Genomic DNA, 11,903 nt, shown 5'->3' with positions numbered 1-11,903 from the left:
CGCGTTGTGGAAAATCCAAAGACATTAGCTCTCTGATGGAACATGCTGAACTTAAACTGGAATTTACCAGGCTAATATATGTCAAAATATGCACAAGTGAAAAGTAGAAGAACTATCAATGGAGAAGGTTACACAAGAACCATGAACTCCTTTTAGCTGTATCACTGCTCTAAGGAGCTCCAAATATTCCACCTATCTATAACAGGGTTGAAACTTGCAGAGAAGACCTATCCCTGTTTTATACAAAGAGTACAGCAGGGAACAATGGCTCAAATAATTGGCAATGCGACAAATAAGTCCCAACCGTGTTATCACATAACAGGCTAAATTTCCAGACTGGTTGTTATAGTAAAGTGCATATGTCTTCTGTGCAAAAACCTTAATGGGTCCTTTACCAGTCCACCTATTCTGCTTGCAAAAGTGCTGGATTTGGATCACATACCTTTCATAGTGGTACACCAAGGTTGTGTTTGAGAGGGTTTGTGTTCCCAAAGTGCCAGTTTTCAGGAGCCCAGGAAGCCCAGAAATTGAAATTCTAAATCAAATGGGGTTTGATAATCAAATGGGTTTAATTATTTTTCACTGTAGTGGACTAGAGTATGCAATAAGGAGTTTTACCCATGTGCTTCTCTTTGCCACCTATATTTGCTTGATTTTTAATGGAATTGCAAAAGTAAAGTACTAAAAATAAATAAACCCAGTAGAGCCTGGCCTTAAAACGACTGACTTAGATATTCCCATTTAGCAGTGGTAACAACCAAGATTCATTTGTGGATGCAACATTCCCATCTAACTTGGTATCTGAACCAGTTAAGAATGGACTTAGATCAGGAAATCCTACAGCACCCGTGCACCTTCTCCTCCATTTCTTCCATGGGAGCTTTGAATTTTAAGATAGGCGGATCACCACTCGACACTGTGTAATAAATGGAAGTTCCATTGGATGTATAGGAAGGAGTCCTGGAGTTAATCAAGTGCTCTTTAGCTTCTCCCCCATTTTCTGCTGTACTCCCCACATTGCTACCAAAGTGCGTACTGATGAAGGGGTGGTTGAGAAGCTTGGCTGCTGCCCGCTGCCGTTTCAGTTCAGAAAGGGTTTGATGGCTCCTTTCTTTGTAGCCGCCCCAGATTTGATGAGAGTCAGGGACCTCAGGGGTATCATAGGGCAATGTTTGGCTTGCATCAATGTCCAGAGCAGAATGCATTTTCCAAACGTCTCCATTGGGGATACAGTATTGGTAAGTGGGGGAGGTTAAGCTGAGCCCATTCTGGAGCAGAGTTTCTGAGTCACATTGTGTGCTTTTGGTTACCAATTCTGGAAGGACTGTGGATGTGTCTACTGAGGAGTTCTGCAACAGAAAATAAATACACGAAGAAGCTCAGTTATGATCATCCCTCTACTACTTGATCACGTTAGCTGAATTTCACACATTGCATGATTTTCACACATCAGTCAGTCCCAGGTGCCCCTTCCCTCTACTATGTTAAGTTGGTCCATGGCGGGTTTGTTTTTTTTTTTTGCTGGCTTGCAAATGTGCACATAACTAGACAAGGAGATGTCCTGTATAGAACAATCTGCTTACATTATTTTTGATCTTTAGCAATAACTTATCCAAACTACCTGGGGAGAAATCCATAAGACTAACATGGGGCTATAGAAGAGCATGTACTGGAGATTTGGATAATGGGATTTCTTCTCTGGAGCACAGGGTATTAACATACTCCTTAAGGTTCCCTGACTGGAAATGCCTTAACCTTGATGTTAGGATTAGGTCATCATTGCACTGTCCCTTACTGGATCTGTGTTCTCTTGGTTGGAGCAAACCTCCCGGATGTCGCCATTGTAGTCAGAAGTTCTTTGGTCTTCTGAAGACTCTATTTGCTGCCAGATTATGGCCTCCTTCTCATACTCCTTTCTGTAAAGGTTTGTTCGGTCAGAAAGGCTTGCCCTCCGCACCACTTTCCTGAGTAAAAGATTCAAAGAGCAGAAAAGGAATTACTAAGACAATAATTACTGAAGAGGAATGGGCATTCTTTTGCATCTGCACTCCCAACACATAGGGCCATTTCAGAATATTTTAAGGAGTCATTACCCTGGGCATAGGACAAAACACAAGGGCAACAAGGAAGCTTTCAGAAGCCATGTAAACTAAATTATTCTGAAGACTGAAAAAATATATACCTGAGTTCAAGCACACAGACCATGGTTTTGTGGGACCTGCCTGCTGCTCTTGTTAAACTCCTGAGAAGCCCTCCTTTTATTTATTTAAAAGGTAGTTTCCAGTCTTCAAGGAAAGAGTGTTGTGTGGAATGGTGGTTACATTGTCAGATACTCTGGTTCAAACCTCCACTCAACCAAGATGCTCATTGGGTGACCTTGGGCCAGTCACTCCCTCAGCTTAGGTCATAGGAACATAGGAAGCTGTCTTGTACTGAGTCAGTCCATTGGTCCATCTAGCTCAGTAGCATCAACAGTGATTGGCAGCAGCTCTCCAGGTTTTCAGGCAGGCATTTTTCCAGCCCTACCTGAAGATGCTGCCAATTGAACCTGGGACTTTCTGCATGCAAGAAGGTTCCACTACCACTGAGCTACAGTCCCTACCAAACCCAACTGCACTGTATTCAGGCTTATAATTGTTCAGCCATCCCTTTTAACAGTGCAAATAAAATGTGTTTACCTGCAAATTAAGCTGGACTGTTCAGCATAAGTTTTCCAGTTACCTGTATCAGAACTTGCTGCACAGCATGTTGCAATGTAAGTGTTTATCCAGCACATACATATTGGTTTCCATGTATGCATGTGCACACACACACACACACATACCTTCTTTGGATTGTAACTTCAGCTTCCTCAGCTTATGTTAGGAAGAGCTATCCCATGAACATGTGAAACTGTTTAAAGAATTGGAACCCACAGACAGTGAGAAGGGACATCACCTAGGCCAACCTTCCCCACCCTGATGCCCTCCAGATGTTTTGGACTTCAACTTCCATCAGCCCCAGCCAGCATGGCCGATGGTCAGGAATTCTGGGAGTTGTAGTCCAAAACATCTGGAGGGCAACAGGTTGGGGAAGGCCAGCCTTGACCAATAGAAATGCTTTCTAATTATCATTTGGGAATCTTCCCCAGCTTCAGTTAATGAACATTAGTAAATGAACCATTTAGAAATTTTGCTTTTCCCATTTTAAAATGTCACCACACATCCCTTGAGCTAGTGCAGGAGAAGACACTCCCCCTTTTGGGGACAGCTTCGGCAATTGGGCAGTATAGAAATGAAATAAATAAAATGTCCTAACCCTGATGCTAGCCCAATTTGCCCTGCAACTAGACTTAAATAAAATCCTATAATATGGTGTTCAATCCTAATTCTTTCCACATTGCCTGGTCCTAGTAGCACAACATACAAGGCATTCTTGTCAATTTCACCTCTCCAATGCTTTGTCAATTTCTTTTAATATAAAATATTATGGACTCTAGCATTGGTGAGATCACATTGCATTTTAATATTCTTTTTTCCTTTCTTATATTGAAGTATTGTCCCCCCACCCTGTCCCCTCATCTCATCACCCCAATAGTTGCACAATTTTCCAACATAAAAACCTGTTAATAGTGACCGATGTCACTTCAATACAGGGCAAATAAGTTTTTAAAAAATATTTTTAAAGTCATTCCCAAATGTGCACAGTTCTATGGGAAAAAAACACATAGTGGGTGGAACATGAAACAGTTGCTTCAGACAAAACATGTCTGCTCAGAGAGATCTCAAAGGATTACAGGAAGGTTGAAGTGTGGTTTTAGATCCAGGTTCCTGCATGGCCATAAGTTGATTTTAAATATATCTACAACTACAATTCTGTCTTTCACACAACCACATTAACAGTAGGAGAGGCTCAAATGTGTTTTGAGTGGCACATATGAAATCCTAGTTCCTAATATTCCCAAACTATTTTCTGAAACTGACAAACTCACAGATGTATCTTATAATACAGTATCCGAGATAACTTATGTTTACCAGCCATGACCCAGCATTCACTGAATACATGTCAATCTTTACATACATTATAATTGCTAGGCAACGTAGCTGTAATAGTTCTACTCAGGAGGAGTACATTTTAAAACTACCCAGTTTGGTTTATATTGAATCTTTTCTACATAACACAGCATCTAAGGGAGTGATCTTATGCCCCTCCAGGCATCGGGGGGGGGGGGGCGCAAAAGGCAGTTCAGTTTCCCGGCTCCGAGGTTGGAGACAGGGGTCCGACCTCATAGCCACGAAACTGTGCTCCCCGCCTCCTCCCCCTTGTAGCTGGCGTGGAGAGAACCGGGCCGGCTACCTCTCTGTGCTTAGAAAACAAAGCGCAGAGACAGGGAAAAGGGGGCATTCCCAGGAGCAGGAAGGGAGGAGACCAGGGTGGCTGCAATATGATGTATCCTATGGCTGCGCCAGCCTCCTTCCCTCCCCCTTTGAGGTGCCACTGCTAGGCAGGAGAAACCATTCGTCTAGCAGAAATGTAGGGTGGCTGGAGCCGGAGATGGTCTCTGCTGTCCTCCTGCCCTCCACTGGATACTCTGCAGCCTCCAAGTTCGGAGGCTGCTGGCAATCGACATAGGATTCCACCCCAAATTTATCTCCAGCTTTATTAATATAAAGACTGCCTAGCTGATCTCTGTTTTTGTTTTCCATCAACCAAGAACTGTCTGGTTCACCCAGGATGCAGACAGTTTTGACTTGACAGCTGGGTTTTATATTTTTTAAAAGTCGAGGATCAACAAGTATCTGCTAACTTCTTCTTCCCAGTGGTCCTACAGACACCGAAACCATCATATTACCTGGCAGAGCCCCTATTTGAATGTCTGTCTGCAAGCCTTCTTCCTCCATATCATCTTAAGATTCTGACTATGCAGACATTCTGACTATAATATCCAATCAAGCTTTTCCTCCCCTCCTATTCCCACCCACCCAGCTTTTTGTGACATCTTGCCTGAAGAAAAGATATAGAGATCTTGAAAGCTTACACATTTTTTGCAATCTTTGAGTCGGCCTAATAAAGGTATTACACTATGAATTTTGGATTTCTTCTAATGGCTGTCCTTCTTTTTTACATTTCTAAAGTAACTGCTCTATGACTCATACTACACTAAAACATTGGTTCCAATGATGAAAAATGGCCACCAGGTGGCTCTCATTCCATGCCAGTAACTTCTGTGTCTACTGTCTTACAAGATACAAAGGTTGAGAAAAGATTGGGAGCAAGCTCAAATGAAGCTTGGATCACATTCGTCCCTTGCTACCTGTGCCTCTCCCTTTTTTTCTTCTCCTTCCCCTCCTTTTTTTGGTATGTGTGTGTCTCCCTCTACCCTAACACTATGGCGCTGTTGAAATTACCACTGTAAAGTCCTTGGAACAACCACCTATCCTTTTTGCTTCTATCATTCTGCAAAACAACATATACAGTAACAGTGCATAATAATAACAACAAGAAGAATTTTGGCCCCAATAAACCAAACTGTCAGATTTCAGCCTACATTATCTCTTCTAGCAGAACAGCTCTCTCCCCAGACCTACATAACTGGCCCATATGATGTAGCAGATAGTGTGTCAGACTTGGAATGAAAAAGCCTGTCTTCGAATTCCTGAACAGCCATGTAACTTCACTGGATGAGCTACCGCCAGTCACTTTTTCACCTCAGCATACCTCACAGGGTTATTGTGAGGATAAGTGAGATGGGGAGTGGGGAAACCATGGGTTCTTTGGAAGAAGGGCAGGGGAAAATAAAATTAATATATTGTACTCATCCTTTAGACAACGATCTACGAAACAGCTAGGAGAAGTCTACAAATAAAGTCTTAACAACTGTTGCCCTGATGTCGGAGGTGGAAAAAAACACGCTGGGTATAATTTTAATTTTTTTGTTGAAGCTTGGACTTAAGGCTTAAGGCTTGTGTCTTTATACAAAACCTATTTGTATTAACCTACTAGCATTTCTGCTGCTCAGAAGTAAGCCCTCATGTTGAAAATAAACCTAAGACAATTCACACAGTCAACTGTGGACAGTTAGGAAGCCTACTAAGATGGCATTTCCTGCTCGCTTACCCTCTGCTTCCAGCGCTGGAGGTTCTCCTGCTCAAAGAGGACTTGTGTCTCATCTGAGACTTCATGATGACATCATGCTTATGCTTCAGCTCTAAGAGCAGAACCTTAAACTCCTCTTCTTCACATAGGTCTAAAGGAATATAAACCAAATCCATGAGGCGAGATCCTCTGTGATGATGAAGCCACAGAAAAACTGGCATGATTATTAATGTTTTGCTCACACGTGGTATTATTAGGAGTACTACAAGATCAGCATCGGGACTGAGGATAAAAAATATGACCTTTTATCGATGTGAATGAACATCCATTGCATCAATTTAGGCACAATACAGCTGACTACAGACTAGCCCATCTTCATCGTAAGATGATTTCAGGGAAAGAGGCAGTAAAAAAACATCTGGCCAGTTTGGGCATGTTTTAGGATTGGACAGATCAGTCTGTTTCAGGTCCATGTCCCTTTTGCATGTGTTCATTCATAAATCTATTTTGTCCCATTTCTGCATTAATCCGTGCTTTTTAAAACTTTTTTTAAAAGAATCCACACTCAATTCACATTTAAATATGTAGTTTAAATATGTATTTTTCACAAAATACACATTTCGAAATGTATTTTCTCTCAAAATATGCACTTCTAAACATGAATTATCTCAAAATACACATTTATAAATGTATTTTGATATTTTTTTAAGGAGATACAGGTTGGGTCGGTTCATATCATAATTCACGAAGATCAAATTCCTAAAGCATCTCTAGTTGATGCACATGGCACAGGAAGTTGGGAAGAGGTGTATGCATGTGCATGCGCCCTCATTTCAAGCCACAGAATGTTAAATGCATAAACAGCTTTCAGGGCAATCAGATCATTATGTGGTGTCAGGACTTCTAAAGCAGGGCTGAAAAGCCATTGTAATATATAGCATTCCTATTCTGTTTTAAGTCTACACTGATATGGAGGCAATCCATATTGATCTAGAGCTTTCCTCCATTCAGTTTTGGATAGAGGCTATACAGTTCTTACTATACCCATAGATGTAAGGCATGTTTTTCCAATGCCTTATACAATAGCAGTCTCTGAGGTACATAACCTAACATTTCATATGTAATGAACCTCAGAAAGCAATCTGAAAAATTATGACAATGGACAAGGAGGAACAATTTGCCCTTCTATCATACCTTGTCTACAGCTACACTTTACAAACTACTTGTGATCCTTTTACAGACTAGAAACACAAACCCCCAAAGTATAATGCAGTGTCACTGAGTGAACCAGCCTCATAGTTAGAAACAAGACACCAGCATGTCTTCCACTCACCAACTCTGAAGCCCCCTCCCCACTTCTGGGGGGGCATCATTCATTTTCTCCAAATCCCTTTTAAAGTCACATGGGTTAATCTGACAATGATGAGCCATTGTAAACCCTTTCCGATATCAGTAGGGAAATAAACACTTAATGTGAAAGGTCCTTAAAATGTCAAAATTACAACTTTCCTATGGCATGGAAGTCAAGCCATTTTGCAGACATCTGCCTGGAAGGGAACTGCTGGTGAAATGGATTTCCTCCACCCTGCAGCCCCACCACCCAAAATCTGCTCCAGAGGGTTGGGAGACCCTCTGGACCAGATCTGTGGTGTGTGCAGAAGGTGCAGTGGGGAGGAGAGGATGGTGAAGTCTTGTTGGATCCAATCCAAAGAGAGCAGTTCATAAAGGGAACCAGGATAGCTTTAACTTCACTGTGCTGCCTAAGAGATTCACTGGAAAAGACCCTGATGCTGGGAAAGATCGAAGGCAATGGGCAAAAGGAGAAGGGGACGGCAGAGGATAAGATGGCTAGATAGCATCACCGATGCAATGAATATGAATTTGAGCACACTACGAAAGAGAGCGGAGGACAGGAAGGCCTGGCGTGCTATGGTCCATGGGGTCACTAAGAGTCGGGCACAACTTAACGACTGAACAACAAAGTTGCCTACGAGAGTCTCACTGATTTGTCCAAGAACAGAAACTGAAAAAGGGGGCAGAATTACAGGTCACCTATTGGCATCTCATCCATGGCTGTTCGGGCACTTAAGCTTGCACCATGGGACACTAACAGCTCTGCCATGTGCATCTGGAATAAAGGAAATGAAACAACATTTTAGGAGTCTTCCAAGCCATGGCTATGTCTCATTCAGATGAACATAACACCAAAAGAGAACTGTAGTATCATCTCACTTCCCACAGTGGCTCAAGTAGGGCATAAAGGCAATTAGCACACCACCACCCCTGCCAACTTTAGCTCCCCAGAAACTGGTATTCAGCGGTATATGGCTTTTGAAAATGGAGGTTCCATTTAGCAATCATTACTAATAGCCACTAATAGACCTGTCTTCCATGAAATTGGCCTAGCCCTGTTTTAAACGGTTTGGAACAAAAACACATACGTGTCCCCAGAAGGCAGCAGCATGGAGAGGTTCCCAGCCATCCCAGTCCTTGAGATCCAGTCTTGCTCCCTGGTCTAGAAGAATCTCTGCTGCATGCAGATAGCCGTTGGCTGCAGCTATATGTAGCTAGGAGAAGGAGAGTGTAACATCTTTTAAGCAGTATCTCAGATAACCTTTGGCTCCCCCCTCCTCATTAACTGTGCCCAGAAACCTAAGCTATATTCCCAGCTCCAATTTGAAACATGGCACATGCTTGTACTGACCTCTTATCCAGCTTTAGTTCTGTACTGTACATTTGAGTTCCCTTTTGTAGCCCACCGCAGTTACCAGCATATAAAGCTAATGTTAGAAGTCACTGATTTATTCCAAATTTAAAATGAACATTCATGGTTCTGTTCTTCCAAGCACTGATGCATATTAGATTCGGATTAGCATGAGTGTAATGTGTGTTCAAGATCATTTATAAAAAAGTTTCACGTGTAGGTTGTCCAAGTCACCAAGTCTCAGCTTAACCTCCCTCAGAGAGGTTTAGTGATGCTGTCATAAAATAACCCCATCATACCACTGCCAGATGCATAGAGCAGAGGTGTTGAACCTCTTTCAGCCTGAATTCCATTTTGGAGAAGCTCTCATGGGCCCCATTTCAGTGGTGGGTGGAGCTGAAAGCAAAGGGCCAATAATACCAGCATATTTTAGTGTACTGCCAGTAACTAAGCCTTAGGAGAGGCATTTCAACCATTTAGAATGGGGAAAACTGTGCAAAAGCCAGGAAACCACCAGTGTTGGGGGGAAACAGGGCAGGGCCAGGGGTAGGGGCTTGGCCATCTAGGGACCCCCAGAAGGCTGCACTGGGATCTCAGGTGGGCTGGATTTGGCCTGCGGTTCAATATAATATGTACCCAGCACAATGATATTTCATGTTACTGTAGCACGCAAACCTAATGTGATGGATCTGCAAACTCGAACCTAGGCCAGCCTTCCAGCCTGGCATGAGGTTGGGGAAGGCTGATCTAGGCCGAATATAAACATTTTGAATCTGAAGGGACGAACAGCAGCAGGGAGCTATCATTCAGGATAAAGTAACAAGCCCAAAATGAAGATACACACACCTATTTCTGCTGGTTTCTCAATATATTTACAAGGGGTAGAATCCAATGTTGGGCCTGCTTAGAGTAGGACTAGCATTGGATGCTACCAAGATTTCCAAATACTGTGCTTGTGCAGACAGTTCCCAAATTCTGTGCTTATGCAGGACAATCCCACCCACCCCCTCCCCACCCCCCAACACAGAGTCAAGAGCTGTTTGGAAAAGGGAATCACTGCTTGTGCTCGCAACCCATTCTCATATAAAACAGGTTTTGCAAAAACCTGCAAAACTTGACTGAAGAAAGGCAAAGGTGAGACAAAAATGTGTGTGTACACCAGTCTTCCCCAACCTGGTGCCCTCCAGATGTTCTGGTCTACAACTCCCATTGATCAGGCTGGCTGGGGCTAATAGGGGTTGAAGTCCTAAACATCTGGAGGTCACTAGGTTGGGGAAAGCTGGTGCACAGCATGGGAAGTTAATTTTCTCTCAACTTGCTAAAAAAGCCTTGTATGCCTTGCGCAACAGTCATTTCAAGAACACACACTGCAACAAGATTTGCAAGCCCAGTTATATTCAAAGCAGCCAACCTCCAATCGTATCCACTGTAGAAATACAATGGGAATATGGCTTACCAGTGTAGCACCTTGTGCATCCATTCTGTCCAGATCCTGCCCTGTTGCCATCATCTCTGTGATACCATCAACCATTGTCTGTTCTGGGGCAGCTCGTGTCTCATTGATTTTCTCTTGTGTGATTCCTACAGTGAATGAGAGGAGATGACGGTGAAAATTACTTTGGGCGGGAGGGGGGATTAGTCTGTAGAAACATCATACAGTTATATTTGTTTTGTGGCTACCTTATGGGCTAACAACACATAATGGGCAAACATGTATAAGAGAGTCTGATGCAGTCTTTTTGATAAGAAAGGGTGATTGATGAATACTGCTTGCCCATACAAACACATGTTTTTAATTCCATGGGGGAAAGACTGATCGGGGAGGGAGGGATTTGGTGCAAAGACACAGCAGGTGGAGAAAAGAGTTAAGCAAGCCTCCCTGCTGTTTTTCTGTTCCAAATTCACCTCTACCAAGCAGTTTTTAAAATAAAAAACCAAAGGGCATAACAATCCATTATTTTCACATTTTTTGCAGCATAGTAACATTTGTACATAGCATGTCGTTATCAACCCCTTAGAATACACGTGTCTACATAGAAAGCATCACTGACTGAATAGTGGATGAAATGGCTGAATGGATGGGTGGAAACGTTTCTGGTGGACTGTAGCCATTAACCTGAAATGAGAAGCTCTGGTGTACATGCGGGGAACACCAAGGCATACACAAGCTCTGCTGCTGCCCTGTTTGCTTGGAGTAGCAGCTTTCTTATGTTCAGGTCAGGATCTAAACGCAAAGCTACTAAAAGAAATAGAAATTTGGTTCAGAAAGTTGGTAGCTGAACGGTGGTACCTTATACCTAAATAATTTCATAGATGCAGAAGAATAACATCACAGTGCAATTCTATCAATGTCTACTCAGAAGTAAGCCCCACTGAGTTCAAGTGGGACTAACTCCCAGGTAAATGTGTAAGGAATGCAGCCTCCATGTCCCAGATGTTCAGCCTCCAAGTAGAAAAGCTGTGTCATGGGAAGGAAAATATAAGAGAGCTACATGAGCCCACATCTGAAGCATCAAGCTCTCATATCTTGTCTTACCCTGGTATGCCATGCAAGTCTCAATGACGTCTAGGGTTGGTTCATCTTCACAGAGGTCGTATGGCATGTTGCCATCTGCATTCACTGCCAGCAGGTCTGCCCCACTGCAAGGTGAAAGTCAGGCATGAGAAAGATTTGCATACTTGGATGCAAGGATGTCAGGGCATGCATGGTAACAACTGCAACATGCTGCCAAACGCTAAGGGCCAAACTCTTGACATGTAGAATGCAGCTAAGTCTCAAATTTTTACTTATTTACTTACAGTTGCACACCAGGGGGGTGGGGGAGACGATCCTACAGGAAATGCAGTGCCAAGGGTGGGATGTCTTAGTTGTTCCATCCATGGTGTGATCAGAATCAATTTCACTCACCTACCTAGCCTGCACCTAGCTAGAATGCCTTGGGGAAAAGTCCTCATTGATGCCAACGGGGACATTTTCCCTAAGTATTCTAGCAAGGGCAGGGCGGGGGAGGGATTGGCTCCCATTGCATTGGGGAGGAAAGAGATCACTCTACTTGCATGTTGTGTTCCCCGTAAGTATTGCGTGCCCCACCCCACCCCCTGCACCTGTAATTAAGAAAATCTT

At 43.1% G+C, this 11,903-nt stretch overlaps 1 protein-coding gene across 3 annotated transcripts in view; it reads right to left on the bottom strand.

Annotated features, from left to right (window-relative positions):
• Nucleotides 1-546: 546 nt before the first annotated feature.
• PPP1R16B (protein phosphatase 1 regulatory subunit 16B) overlaps nt 547-11,903 on the bottom strand; it is a 141,141-nt gene continuing 129,784 nt past the window's right edge. For 2 of the 3 annotated variants that reach the window (XM_084853936.1, XM_084853935.1), the window contains 7 exons: nt 11,316-11,419; nt 10,236-10,360; nt 8,517-8,642; nt 8,128-8,203; nt 6,097-6,226; nt 1,796-1,964; nt 553-1,349 (listed from right to left, as the gene is read on the bottom strand). In XM_084853936.1, the coding sequence (XP_084710062.1) occupies nt 828-1,349; nt 1,796-1,964; nt 6,097-6,226; nt 8,128-8,203; nt 8,517-8,642; nt 10,236-10,360; nt 11,316-11,419 (1,252 nt within the window). In that variant the 3' untranslated portion in view covers nt 553-827. Of the gene's footprint in view, nt 1,350-1,795; nt 1,965-6,096; nt 6,227-8,127; nt 8,204-8,516; nt 8,643-10,235; nt 10,361-11,315; nt 11,420-11,903 lie in introns of all 3 variants that reach the window. The other variant, XM_084853937.1, reaches the window with a different exon arrangement.

This window comes from Heloderma suspectum, chromosome 4 (assembly GCF_057233095.1).
Source record: "Heloderma suspectum isolate Gila_16-S chromosome 4, 16-S_ref, whole genome shotgun sequence".
NCBI classification, from domain to species: Eukaryota; Metazoa; Chordata; class Lepidosauria; order Squamata; family Helodermatidae; genus Heloderma; species Heloderma suspectum.
The sequence above is the reverse complement of the archived record's forward strand: the minus strand, read 5'-3'. Positions and strand labels throughout refer to the sequence as shown.